This window comes from Papaver somniferum, chromosome 2, assembly GCF_003573695.1.
Source record: "Papaver somniferum cultivar HN1 chromosome 2, ASM357369v1, whole genome shotgun sequence".
Lineage (NCBI taxonomy): Eukaryota > Viridiplantae > Streptophyta > Magnoliopsida > Ranunculales > Papaveraceae > Papaver > Papaver somniferum.
The window spans coordinates 93116459-93131837 of NC_039359.1; the positions used below are offsets into that span (position 1 = coordinate 93116459).

Genomic DNA, 15379 nt, shown 5'->3' on the forward strand with positions numbered 1-15379 from the left:
GAGACCAAGTAACTAACCTTATAGTTCACCTAGTTCCGTATGTATTCCCACGCCTCCAACTTATAAATAAGTCACGTACTTGGATTAATCCCTTTGGTTCGTATTCCAAACAGTAAAAGAACAAGAAATCTGTTTGGTATCAACTCTATTCAACCAAGTGATATGAGTCGGACAAAGGCTCTTCTGTTTATCTCAACATAAACTCCTTCGTCAGGTCTAGATCTATCTTATGTACAATCACCCAAAGGTAATCGATTAAGATTAAGCCAACAACACCTTTAATCCGAAGAACCGTGTTGATGCCGATCTACTCAATTAGTCAATCCAATCTACCACAAGGATAAACCGATTATTAATTGGATCCTCTTTTACCGAAACAAGTATTGTGCACATCAAAGATTGTAAAACCCAAGTCAGATCTTCAATATCTTCTTTGTCTTCAAATCTTCTTAAATCTTCAATAAAAACCTGCACACAATCACTTGAATCTCTTGTGATCAATCACGCACATAACGGAGTCTGTTAACAATGGATTATCAGAGGATCGTCTTTAGAACTAACAACAGTCTAAAGATCCCTGTCAAAACTCTGAACTAGTTTGAGTGAATCTTATATCATAAGAGAAGATTCTCAAGAATAAACAAACTAGGTGCAATCAGATTTCAATCTCCGTTAGTCAATCAAATCAATCGAAAACAAAGATAAACCGCAATTATCTAGTTTCCCACCAACGGGTCGCGCTAGAGCTTCTCAATCCCAAAGAAGACTTTAAACTGAGCGGCCGTAAGAGATTTCACCTAATTAGATTACTCTCCTCTCCGATAGGCGGCTACACCAGTAACAACAATAAAAGAGTAAATATGTTGTTACGAAGGATTAGTTTGCTAGAAAACTTCGTGTATTTATAGACAAGGAAGTTTGGACACCAAGGAATTTCCAAAACCGAAAATATTCTCAAGATATTCATTAAAGCACAAATTCGGTTTCCATAATTACAGGAAATGCTCTGTCCAAAAATAACGATCGAAATCTCTCGGAAAATCTAACTAGTAAATGCACATTACTAATTATGTAATTTCCCTACAAAATGAAATTAATAACCTTAATTAAAAGATTCTTAACTTACTTATGTTTCGATCTTGGGATTCTCTTCCCTTAGCCATTAAGGAATATCTTTGAACAATTATAGAAATAAACATTCACAGCACGTGTTCAAAGTTTGTTGACATCTTTACTTTGTAAGTTCTCTTTCACACTTACAACCTTGAAACCGATTTGCCACACTTCCAAACAAGTTTAGAATTGGTTAATCTGACTTTCAAGAACTATGTGATTGATCAAACCAACATTCAATCACAATCATGGGTTTAACAGTTCTAACAAAACAAGTTTCGGTTCTACCTCCGTGTGAGTACTACGCATAGTCACACTAGCTTCCCAAAGATTCGGTTGACTAGGTACTAGGATCGTTTCCCGTGTTTCACATGTCCATAGGATCGGTTCCCCTTTCTGCTATAAACCTTGCTGCACCCCATACAAGGATCGGTTCCCCTTGATGTACTGCACCCTTACTAGGATCGGTTCCCTTTCCCTTACTATGATCGGTTCCCTTTCCCTTACAAGGATCGGTTCCCTTTCCCTTACTAGGATCGGTTCCCTTTCCCCAAGGTCAGACATAATCCGATCATATCACAGGTGATTACTTAAGATTGGTTTTACTAATAAAAGTTATACCAATACATACGTCATGACTTTGTGAATAGTTCTACCAAGAACACAACAAGTTGTGAGCGGTTATACTCTATCACACATATTGGTTGTTCATAAGATATGCAATGAATAACAAGACCAATAACTCCTGGAAATTTCCTTTTCGGTTCACAAACAAGTTTATGAACTTAATTCCTTAGAGCACATGTAAACATTGTTCCCTAGGATGAAATCCTCACCTCATACCCATACATAATCACAACAACATTCAAATGATTATGGCTATGTCTTATATACAAAGTTTAATGGTTAAGCAATAAACCTTGTATTGTATTCCTTAATACTATGTCTATCTAGAGTTCATATATGCTTCGCAGTTATGTTTTCAATATGCACGACTTGAAAGATACGTTAGGGAATGAAACAGTTCAAGTCAAATATCACTAACCTCAAGTGGAAGGATGATTGTTGTCGTTGTAGCTCCTTGCTTCTTCACATCCGCTATACTTGTAATGTCTCATATCCTAATACTTTCAAGCTAACCTATACAAAGTTTAACTCTAGTACATAATCAAGCGACTCTTAACATGAGTTTTGATTTACTAAAATATGACAACAAACTTGACATACCAATGCTTGGTGGGTTCAACCGAGAAATGCTCTAACACTTCTGTTTATCTTAACATAAACTCCTTTGTCAGGTCCCTAGATCTATCTTATCTTCAATTACCAAAATAATCGTTAAGATTTTGCAAACAACACTCTTAATCCAAAGAATTGTGTTGATGCCGATTTACACGACTAATCAATCCAATTCTATCACAAAGATAAAACCGATTATAGTTGGATCCCCTTTTTACCGAAACAAGTATTGTGCACACAAAAGATTATGAACCTTAAATCAGAAATCTTCAATATCTTTTTTGTCTTCAAATCTTCTTAGATATTCAATAAATGCCTGCACATAACAACTTGAATCTCGTGTGATCAATCACGCACAGAAACAATCTAAAAATCCATGTCGAAACTCCGAACTAGTTTGAGTGAATCTTATATCGGAAGAGAAGATCCTCAAGCATAAACAAACTAGGTGCAATCAAAGTTCAACCACCGTTAGTCAATCAAATCAATCGAAAACAAAAGATAAACCGCAATTATCTAGTTTCCCACCAACGGTACTAATAGAGATTTTCAATCCCAAAGAAGACTTTAAAACGAGCGGCCGTAAGAGATTTCACCTAATTAGGTTACTCTCCTCTCAGAATAGGCGGCTTCACCAGTAGCAGCACAACAAGAGGTAGTTTGATGTTACGAAGGATTAGTTGGCTAGAAATGCAAACTTCAATATTTATATACAAGGAAGTTTGGACACTAAGGAATTTCCAAAATCGAAAATATTCTCAAGATATTCATTAAAGAACAAATTCGGTTTCCATAATTCCTGGAAATGCTCTGTCAAAAATAATTATCAAAATCTCTTGGAAAATCTCTGATTAGTGAATGCACATTACTAATTCTTATTTTTTCCTAAAAATGAAATTAACAACCTTAATTTAAAGATTCTTAACTTATTTATGTTTCGATCCTGGGATTCTCTTCCCTTAGCTATTAAGGAATAAATTTGAACAATTAAAGTTTAACATTCATAGCACATGTTCAAAGTATGTCGACATCCTTACTTTGTAAGTCCTCTTTCATATTTACAACCTTGAAACCGATTTTCCACACTTCCAAACAAGTTTAGAATTGGTTCATCTGACTTTCAAGAACTATGTGATTGATTAAGAACACCCAATCACAAATCATGGGTTTAACGGTTCTACCAAAACAAGTTTCGGTTCTACCTCCATGTGAGTATCGTGCATAGTGACACTAGCTTTCCAAAATTCGGTTGACCAGGTACTAGGATCGGTTCCCCACATATATATGGTATCTAACTTGTACTTGCTGCACATGTCCATAGGATTGGTTCCTCTTTGCCTAAAAACGTGTTGCACATGTCCGTAGGATTGGTTCCCATTTTTGTTATAAACTTACTGCACCTCATACAAGGATCTATTCCTCTTCGTGATGTACTGCACCTCACACTAGGATCGGTTACCCTTTACCCAGATTTGGTCAGACATAAAATCACAAACTCGATTATACCATCTCAGGTGATTACTTAAGATCGATTTCACTAATAAAAGTCATACCAATATATAAGTCAGGCCTTTTTGAATAGTTTTACCAAGAACACAAACAAGTCATGAACGGTTATACATATTGGTTGTTCACAAGATATGCAATGAATAACAATAGCAATAACACATGGCGATTTCCTTTTCGATTCACAAACCAAGTTCATGAATTCACTTCCTTAGAACACATGTAAAACATTGTTCCCTAGGATGAAATCCTCATCTCATACCCATACATAATCACAATAGCATTTAAACTATTATGTCGATGTCTTATCTACAAAGTTTAATGGTCAAGCAATAAACCTCGTATTGTATTCCTTAATACTATGTCTATCTATAGTTCAATCATGCTTCGTAGTTTTGTTTTCAATATGCACGACTTGAAAGATACGTTAGGGAATAAAACAGTTCAAGTAAAATATCACTAACCTCAAGTGGAAGGATGATGTTGTCGTTGTAGCTCCTTGCTTCTTCACATCTTCAAGTCTTCGAAATACTTGTAATGTCTCATATCCTAATACATTCAAGCTAACATATACGAAGTTGACTCTAGTACATAATCAAGCGACTCTTAACATGAGTTTTGATTCAATAAAATATGACAACCAAACTTGACATACCAATGCTTGGTGGGTTCAACCGAGCTATGCTCTAACACAACTGTATCCAAAGCGGGACCAAAATTTATTACATTTATTTCCATATGCATTCTCCTATTCTTTCGATATGCATAAAGTATAGTATCATGAGCTGGGACTTTACATTCATCAGATAGTTTGTAAGGCTGTTTTTCAAAAAAGAAGTCAACCCATATTGTAACTCCTGCAGCATTGACAACATGAGTTACTTTTATCATGGGGGTAGTTATCTGAACCATAACTAGGGCTCTGAATTTGTTTGAAGTAGTGGGGTGGACACCATCGGGCTCAACTACAATAGGTTCTCCCATAATATTACCAAAGAGGGTAAGGATTTATAGGTATGTAAATTCAAGTAGTAGATATTTGTACTCCATCCAAAAAGGTGATGTGTCAAAGTTCAATTTCTGATATGGATAGGAAGGGTTCCAGTATCTAAGAACTATGAGATAACCGTCAAAATTCCATGCTCCTCCAAACAAGATAACATCTTTATAATCTGTTGTGCACAATCGAATTGCCAAAATATTAGGTTCAAGAAATCTCACCATAAGCTGTCATTGATTGATTATCCCTTTTGAGATGAGGCCATATGAAGCAAGCAGCTTTTTCGACATTTTGCCACAACACGATTCCTGGAGCATATAGTTTACTAGCCAAACAAAGTTTCCAATCTTTAATACCTTGAGAGTTGAGAGACAGCTGTAGTAGAGTGAGTTACAACTCTTGCCTTTTCAGGATGATCTGCTAAATTAATACCTTATGTATGTTGAGAAAGTTATTGATGCAATCAGACATTGTAAGAAGGTGAAACAAGAGCCGCAGAGAAAGATAATTAAAAGGTAATTGAAGAAACCAGTTTGAGAAGGTATTTAAAGAAAATTCAGAGTAGTTAGGTGTATAAATGATGTTGAGATTTCGATGATAAGTGTCAATGAGTATTGATAAAAGAGCAGGTGAGTAATAAATATGATGAACACGTGTTGTTTCAATTGATGTTATGGTGTGATGCCAATAATTAAAGTTTGTCTAGCGATTCTTGAAGTTCCATGTATCAATTGAGAGTAGAAGTCGAGTAATAAGATAATAAAGATGCACCACTGCATATATGTTAAGCCAACAGACCTTTACCCAATGAAAATTGAGCCAACTGAAGATGATAGACATAAATGCAACCTCTGATGTTGACAACCAGGCTCTAAAAATGCATAACTGTGAAGAAGATATCAAAAAAGACAGGAAATAAATTAAAATCAATAAACATGAAATCAGAATCAAACAACAAGGTTAAGAGAAAAAAAACCCTCAAAACTTGTAAGATTCTAGTACATCAAAAAAAAAGGAAAATTTTGAAATAAACAAATTTACAACTAAAGGATAAGTAGGAAGAAATTGGGTTTAGCAAACTAAAAACAGGTAAAAATTGAAATGAAAAACAACTAATAAAATGACAACAGAAGACAAGGAGATTGAATTAGACAATGATCGATGCAAAACAAGAAAGGGTAAATGGGTTTGAGAAGGGTTGAATAAAGTTGACTTTTCGCTTGACTTTCACAGATAAGGTGAATGGATCTGAGAAGGGTTGACCAAAATTGACTTTTCGTTTGACTTTCACAGATAAGATCGAGGGCTCGTTGTTACTTTCCACGCCATGTTCCTTCTCAAAATTGACTTTTCATTTGACTTCCGCAGATAAGATCGAGTGCTCGTTGTTACTTTCCACGTCATGTTTTAAAGCAATTTTTGGGATAATTTTTCAATTTCCACTTTTTATATGTCGCCATCACTTGTCACGCAAGATTATTTGTGTAGACTACACTTTACCAAACTTAATTTGCGAAACCGAAGAGTGAGAGATGCCGAGTAGCTGTTAACCGGCGAATCATGGTCAGGAGGCTTCGACAGAAAAATCAGAAACAATAAGTTTTTTTTCTTCTTGTTTTGATCAGAAGAAACAATAAGGTCGTGTTTGGCAGTCTTGATATCCTAACATAAGTTGGGCTATCCCTTAAATAATTGTATATTGTGTTTGTGTAGGTACTTATTCCATGTTAAGATGAAAATAACAGAAATAATTGGTTGACCGACCGTGGAAGAAACTAGAAAAAATCCCATGGCACTAATAGGGATGGGCCCCACCACCACCTGCGGGACCTACCCCCTATTAGTGCCACGGGATTTCTCCCGGCTTCTTCCACGGTCATCGTAGCACTATTGTGAAAATAGTGTATCCTACCTGAGTTTTAGGAGGCTAAAAAGGTGGTGTTTTGGAATTCCATGTAACATCTGGAATACCTTAATCCTTTCCTGGATTAAACGATTACTTTTATAACTAATTTTTTTATTTAAATTCTTCTTCTGCTGAAAACCATAAAATTATATGATTAGTTTTTTATTTCTTTTTTAATTAATTAATTTAGCTTGCATACAAATCTTTTGACAAACTACATGCTACATTAATCCACAGTGGAAAACAAACACCATTTAAAATAATCATTACCATGATAGTTTTGGATAAACCAAAAAATTCCCTGATCTGGACAACGTATTTCATATCCGAGCTACCAAACGGACCGTAAGTTGTTAACTTGTTATTGTTGCGGCAGTTGAACAGTTCCCCCGAAAGGCAAAAACCACTAGGCCCACTACAGTACGCTCCATTTATTTTTAGTTAGTTATCACGAACACCACACTCACACTCACACTTTTAACATACGTGTCATTTTCAGCCCCCTTCTCTCGCCACGCAAACATACACCTCCATGACTCTCATTATTTCCCATTTTTCTTTTTCTATACCAAGATTTTTTCCCGTCCGTTTATGTCTAAACACAAATTTAATAATCTTACTCACGTTGCTTGTTTATCCTCATTTGTAATTTCAGTTTCTCCGTCTCTTAATTTGTCTTAGCTATTTTGCTTTTTGTTAGTAAGCATACTGACTCAGCTGCACCTTGTTAACAATAACAGGATAATCACTTCACAGAGTCAGAAGACCGAGTAACAAGGAAGACTTCTAAGACTAAGTTTACGCTAAGATTAATCATAGTCTTGAGTTTGTTAGGGTCTTTGTTTTTGATAGAGTATGTAACAACAATGTAACTGCATTGCAGTAACCTACGAGTATAAATAAAACTCTAAAATCTACACATTAAGTGTGGAAGTATTTCACCCAAATATCATCTTCTAGCTCTTTTAATGGAAGTTCCAGTTAGGTGCTTAGTGAAGCTATGGAAGTTTGTATCCTTCGTACCTATCTTCCTCATGCTCCTTGTTCTCGGCCTTATCAAAGGTACTTCATATGATCAAACTAAAAAGCGTATTTCCTTTTTTCTTGCATCTTTGAGCATTTTAAGTAGCCTTCCTATGACAAGCTTTTGAACTTTGGTTGCGGCCAACATGATCATTTTTCTGTTTCTGATACTTATGTTCTTAATTTTACAGCTGCATTGGTTGGTCCTGTTGTTGCTAGCGTTGTCTTTGCAGCAAATTCAGCCGTGATGATTGGACTTTGGGCTGCACATTTCATATGGACTTACTATTGTGTGATAAAGTATGAATCTTCTTTCGTCTCTATTTTTTTGCCTCCGATTTAGCTGAAATTTTAAGCTCCAAATGTTCATATGATTTCCTTGATTTACCTTCTTTGATCCATGTTGAAAATGTTGGTGCAGAACGAAGAGGCTTGGGTTAACCTTGAAGATTTTTGTATTGGTTTCTTTGCCTCTACCGTTGGTCATTTGGCCAGTTATTGGAATTGTTGCAAACCTTCTAGTTGGTATTGGTTACGGGTTTTTCAATCCCTTAATCGCAACATTTGAAGCCACGGGGAAGAATGTCATGGAAAAAGCTTGCCATTACTTTTATGTAAGATTTTCTATTCGATATGATTGCATAATTATATCCGTCTTGATGAACTACTAATAGGTTGGTTACGAATTCATAAATATGTCAGGATGGCTCTTGGAGCACAGTTAAAGGGGGTTGTATGATCGTGGAAGATTTCACGGACTTCTGCTTCCATTCGTACTTCTCTTTCATGGATGAACTGAGTGAACAAATTCGTGAAGATGAAAAGCCAATGGATATCAAGTATGGAACAAACCGCTGGTACCTTCTATTCCATTGTTGAGACTAAACCAAAGTGCTCATTCATATTCGTGCCATTGTTTTCTTGTTGGTAGGTTACTAAAGCTGCCAAGTTGTTTAGTAGTCGGTCTCCTGGCTGTTCCTGTAGATGTCCCTATAATCACCGCTGTTGCATTATGGAAAAGCCCTTACATGTTGGTTAAAGGATGGAAGAGGTTACTAGAAGATTTGGTTGGAAGAAAAGGGCCATTCGTGGAATCAGTATGTGTCCCTTTTGCTGGTCTTGCCATCATCTTATGGCCTATCGCAGTAGTGGCAGCTGTTATCAGTTCTTTCATCAGCAGCTTCTTTTTAGGACTATATGCCGGAGTTATTGTCCATCAGGTGTGTAGTTCCTCTCATATATCCCGCTCCCACTTGAATTTAATTTGGATTCTGTTTTTACTTCAATTTTTGTCTCCATTTGAATATCAATTACAAATTGTGTACCAGGAAGACTCTATAAGGATGGGACTTACTTACATTGTATCCGTGATTTCTCTATTTGACGAATATACAAATGACTTGCTCTACTTTAGAGAAGGATCCTGCCTCCCCAGGTATTTTTCTGATTAGTTATTGCTCTCAAGCGAAATGTAGTGTACATTTCCTCTAAAAACTGGTTTTGTAAACTAACCCCATCATGGCACAAGAATTGACGGCCAATCCCACCGCTGACCCCATTGGGGTAGGACAAAAGTGTCAGTTGTTCTACTCGAAATGGGGGTGAAAACTCCTGATGGGGAAAGTGAGTTACATCACATGAATCCCTTCTTCCAGCTTTGTGTGTATACCCAAATCTTGATTTTTCAAACAAAATTTTCTCATGGACGTGTGATTATCTTTGCACATCTATTTATTTATTCAATGCTGAGTCACAGTCCTTGTGACAGCCAGGCCGAAATACCGTAGAAACATGAAAACCAGTTCAAGTCTCCCTGAGAGAACAATCTCAATAGAGAAAGAAAACAATCACTGTCAGAACTGCGAGAAAATTATCTCCGCTGGGTCAAATTTGGTTTCAGAAAAATTTAAACCTGTCCAGGTACTAAATTTCAAACTGGAACTTTTAATACCAACTGTTGTCAGCGGTCAGCCACATTCTCACTTTAAAAATGTGTTGTAGGTGTGGGACTGGTTGTTCCGATCTTGTGAGGTAAATGGCAGGATTCTTCTCCATGAAGGACTTATCGATACTAAAGACATACAAGAATGCATTTCGAAGGGAAATGCAAGAAGTTGGGTATTAAAATACCTGCTTGGTGTCTTTTGCAGTGTCTGCTTTCATCGGCGAAGTCCTATTCACCGGGTTTGATTATATGTATGTTTTTTGGGAAATAAATGTATTTTAGGGTTATAATGTTTGGTATATTATTAATATGCTAATTATGTTTCACCAAATTATTTTTAGCTGATGATATGGAGATGACAAAATTTAATTGGCCAAGAGATAAGGTGCTTGAATGGTTTTTGGGGCCTCTCCTGATCATAAAGGAGCAGATCAAAGGGCTACAGTTGAATGAGAAGGAAGAGGCCTGCTTGAGAAAATTGACTATGACTTGCAACAACGACAAACGCAAGACTGGGATCACACAGGATTTCCAACTGAAGATAGTGTCAAGACGGCACAGTTGCAAGCCATAGTTCGAAGGTATGTCAGTGGAATATTGCTTGTCAATAAAACTGTCCCGGGAATTTTTGCCATGGGTATTTCAGTCTGGCTGGTTCAAATTGTTAGATACTCTTGTCAAATTTTGTTGACACTACGCTTAGGCAAGCCTAAAAAAATTTGAAATCCTTCACTAAAATTGTTTAATTGTAATTTCGAGAATACTAACACCAATGCCCTTATATTCCTCGGTCACCCCAATGTCAAATTCCTGGCTCCGTCCCTGGCCCATAGTAAAGCAATATACTTAGCTGGGATAAATATATGATTCGTGACCTATAGATCGCAACTGCTAAGGAATTAAGGTTTGGGCACTCTGTTTGTTCACTTTGGTGTCCAAACTGGACTATCCTTTACAATCTTTACTCCAAGTATAATTTGAATCTAAGAATTTCGGAGAGGAGTCTCTTTAAGGGAATAAGGTTAGGGAGCTCTAGGTACATGATTGCTAAATTCTGATATTAAAAAGGGAAGCGCTGAGTTTGGTCCTCTTTTTATTCTAGGTTGCAAGGGATTGTCGCTTCAATGACGCGATTACCAACTTTCCGTCGTCGGTTCAAGAACTTGGTGAAGGTTTTGTACATTGAAGCAGCCAAAACAGCTGTTGGTTCAGAAAGTCTGGAGGAAGAGATCTCAAGGTCAAGACACGCTTCCAAGAAACCATCTTCGGTAGCTCAAGAAACAGCAGGCTCCACTACAAAAGCCAGCACTAATTTTGCAGAAAAAGGATGCGAAGGAACAACGGAAGATGATGACAGCATTGTGTAACTGGTCCGTTTTTCTGAAAACCATCTCCACAAATATGTTCTCTTTTACGGCTTTGGGATTTAGGTAGTTTCTCGGTCATGTCAGGTGAGCCTTTCACGTCAACTAGTCCATCCTTTTTCTGAAGAAATGTTGTACCGGGGATGTCAGGTATTGAAATTCAAGAACAGGAGTGATATGTTTATTCATTATGTTCTCTTGGAGAGATTGGAAACATTTCTCCTAAAGGTAGTTTATGGGATTTTTTCCAGGCCAAGTAAGATGAATACCACAAACCAAGTCCAGTTGGCTACGTATGAATCGAAAACAAGTGGTAATATGAAGAAAAAGTGTAGATTATGTATCAATTTAAATACAACCAATTAGAAGAACAAGCGTTCATGCTTGATTTTTATGAAGATAACATCCACTTAGATGACAGTCCCACAGTAGAAGTTAACTTTCAACTCAGTACTTGTAACCCTCGACATACAAACTTTCTGAAGCCAAACCACTGCCGTCACTTCCAGCATATGTCCCCAGAGTTGCTTCAGAGTTTGCTTTGCACCTTTGCGAGAAATTATCTTGTGCCTTGCCCACATTCTCTTCTTTACCCGCCCATGTTTTCAGGGTACTTGATTGCAATGCTCGTCCAAACGAGAAAGACAGCGTCCACGGCTTTAAAACATCTAACTTATTCATTGCGTTCAAATTCACAGTTGCTTGTTCCTCGCTTTGTCCGCCTGACAGAAACACAATCCCTGGAACTGCTGGTGGTACAGTGCGACGAAGAGCAGTTACCGTGTACTCTGCAATCTCTTCTGGAGTAACCTGGCAATACACATGAAATTAATCAGTTAATTATGTTGTTTACGTTGTGTGTGTGTCTGCGAGAGAGCGCGAGATATACCTTGGGGCTGTCAGATCCAGGAGTAACCATATTTGGTTTCAAAAGAGTTCCTTCTAAGAGCACATGGTGATCATTCAAAGCCTTGTAACAAGCTGCTAATACAGTCTCAGTCACAGCAGCACATTTCTTAATATCGTGGTTACCGTCAGTTAAAATCTCTGGTTCTACAATAGGAACCAAACCATTTTCCTGACAAATGATGGCGTAACGAGCGAGTCCCTGAGCATTTTGCTGTATGGAGAGCTCAGATGGCTCCGTAGGTCCAATTTTTAACACAGCACGCCACTTAGCGAAACGTGCACCAGCTTTGTAGTACTGCGCACACCGGGCTCCGAGCGAATCAAATCCTTGTGTTGTTGTTTCACCATTTGTCCCAGAAATATCAACTGTTCCCTTGTCAACTTTGATGCCTGGGATAACATTGTTCTCTTGCAGAACTTCTACAAAAGGCTTTCCATCTGAAGTTTTCTGGTAAAGAGTTTCCTCGAAGAGAATAACACCTGACAAGTAGGAAAGCGCATTGGGGGAGGTGAAAAGGAGTTCACGCAGAGCTTGACGGTTTGCTTCGATGTTCTCGACATTGATGCTTGAGAGACGTTTTCCGATTGTGCCGGTACTTTCATCTGCAGCGAGGATCCCTTTGCCTGGCGTCGCAATGTACTTGGCATTCTTGATCAGCTCATCTGCAAAAGAAGTTTTGAGTGATGCCACACATATATATCCAAAGACTCACCTGACAACTTTTGAAAGTGCGAAAGTGCATACCTGCGTATTTGCCAACAAATGCAGACATGATTTGTGTTTAGCAAGAAGTGTGGAGTGATGAGAATGCAAAAATCTAAACCAAACCAAGGTTTCTATATAGATTAAGTTTGGAAGCAAGAATATACCATGAGAATAAGTTTTTGGGAACGAATATGGGTTGACAGGTGTCGGAAGAGGAACCTAACAAGGGTTATCGTCCTTGGGATAAAGGAATGTGTGATCACTCTCAGTGCCACATGGAGATGATGAGAAGAAAAAAGAAACTGGAGGGAAAATAAATGAGTGGTTGTTTTGAAATCTGTAAAAGAGTTTATCTGTAAAAGGCAGTTATTGTCGATGTTGGATGCTACTGCAAACAAAAAGAAGGAAAAATCAGGTTGTGCCCATTCTTGAAGGATATGATGGTCCAAGCACCTTAAATATCGAGCTGAGCACAGCTATGAATATAAGGTGGGTGGAATTGCATACTGTCAAGCCAATGTTGGAATCCTCCTGGTTACACCAGAGCTGCTATTTGAGCAGCGCCCCTTCCTAAGGCCGAAGTTTTTGAATATGAATTGTGCATTTGTATGTGAATTATGCATATGTTGTAGACTAGAAAATACATAAAGAAACTTGTTTAGGCTTACCTTATGGCGCGTAATTAAATGGATCTAGGTCATAATATTTATCCAATAGTCACCATGCCAATTTATTATCTGTTTCATCAGTTGAAAGTAATATATTTCCAACCATTTACAGGATAAAAAATCCCATGAATGAAATTATTTATCAACTATGAATTTTTTTCAAGTGGTTGGAGTTCCAGGATTTGGGCTTCATTTTGCTCTTAATTAATACAATTCGCCGCCTATTGGGCAATTATTTATCAGGTACGATCCCTCCTAACAAGACAATCCCAGTTGTTCGCCTGATTCGAGAATTTGGCAATTTTCCGATTCTATTACCTGAACATCCGATAAAATAAGGAGTCGTCCGCATTAAAAATGTACATGGTCATCTAATAAATGAGTGGTTGTTTTGCATACTTAAAATGGACCCAGATTGTATACGTTTTTGTTGAGCAGTGGATTTTTTTTTAGTAGATGACCATGTACATTTTTAATGCGGACGACTCCTTATTTTATCGGATGTTCAGGTAATAGAATCGGAAAATTGCCAAATTCTCGAATCAGGCGAACAACTGGGATTGTCTTGTTAGGAGGGATCGTACCTGATAAATAATTGCCCAATAGGCGGCGAATTGTATTAATTAAGAGCAAAATGAAGCCCAAATCCTGGAACTCCAACCACTTGAAAAAAATTCATAGTTGATAAATAATTTCATTCATGGGATTTTTTATCCTGTAAATGGTTGGAAATATATTACTTTCAACTGATGAAACAGATAATAAATTGGCATGGTGACTATTGGATAAATATTATGACCTAGATCCATTTAATTACGCGCCATAAGGTAAGCCTAAACAAGTTTCTTTATGTATTTTCTAGTCTACAACATATGCATAATTCACATACAAATGCACAATTCATATTCAAAAACTTCGGCCTTAGGAAGGGGCGCTGCTCAAATAGCAGCTCTGGTGTAACCAGGAGGATTCCAACATTGGCTTTGACCAAAGGCAACGTTCACAGAAAAATAAAAAATAAGTGTATTGTTGAAGTCAAGTTTTGCACGAATTTACTGGTAGTTAAATCGGTATTAGCACAAGCTAAAAACATAACAGGAACCATCTCCATAATAGTGAAGATTCGTTCATCGAGCGAGAGGAAGTCATGTTTTGCACAACAACAAGGCCCCAGTTTCAAGGCAGTGGAACACCATTTTTCAGGTCTACGAGAGTGGAACATCATTTTTCAGGTCTACGAGAGATCCTCTGTTCCAGGGCAGTGAGGCCTTATTCTCCGGGCAATGGGAACTCATTTCTTGAGAAAAATAAAACTAAATTAGCAAATAATGTTAACAACGTTATTTCACACAATAATCAAGTTCAGAAAGGAAAAAAAAGAAGCAAAAGATGAAAATGTTCCATAAATGGGATATAGCTAGATCTAAAGAAGACATTAAGAAAACAAAATTATTTCGTGAGGAAGCTTTACTATAGTTGGAGCGAAAGGTGAACAAATCAATTAACGAAGAAGATTTACTTGAGTTGGAACGAAATCCGCAAAAATAAAAATGCATGAAGAAACTTTCTTCGAGCCGGAATAAAATATGACATCAAATAGATTTTGGGTTTCTATATATTGTTTTTCTTTTTTTTCTTTGAAGAAAACTTTAATAGTAAACACAAAGAGTAATCAATGACGAATAAATGTCTTCCAACCGAAAAGAACTGAAGAAACTTGGACATACTTGAAAACATCTAATTAGAACACCATAACATCAAGTTGAATTTAAGAATATACACATCCTTCGATTTTAGTCTGCCACCATTGTTTCATTGCTTCCAACTAGACCAACATATAATTTATTGAGTCTTATTGTTTATAAGTTTCTAGTTCTCGTACTGAGAAGATCAGTCTGGGAGAAAAAACATTTAACTTGAAGACTCCTTCTTAATGCACAATTTCGATATGTGGAACAATAATTGCTCTCAACCTATTATGAAAAATGTTCTATATTGTT

The 15379-nt window shown here is 37.1% G+C and overlaps 1 protein-coding gene and 1 pseudogene across 1 annotated transcript; one reads left to right on the plus strand and one right to left on the minus strand.

The window, feature by feature from the left end:
- The first annotated feature begins 7732 nt into the window (after positions 1 to 7732).
- Positions 7733 to 11099, plus strand: LOC113351621 (annotated as a pseudogene).
- Positions 11100 to 11410: 311 nt separating this feature from the next.
- Positions 11411 to 12911, minus strand: LOC113348425 (fructose-bisphosphate aldolase, cytoplasmic isozyme 1-like). Its single transcript, XM_026592188.1, has 3 exons — positions 12751 to 12911; positions 11986 to 12668; positions 11411 to 11906 (listed from the first exon to the last, which is right to left on the minus strand). The coding sequence occupies exons 1-3, from the start codon at positions 12776 to 12778 to the stop codon at positions 11544 to 11546; spliced, it is 1074 nt and encodes a 357-aa protein (XP_026447973.1). The 5' UTR covers positions 12779 to 12911; the 3' UTR covers positions 11411 to 11543.
- Between the last annotated feature and the right edge of the window lie 2468 nt (positions 12912 to 15379).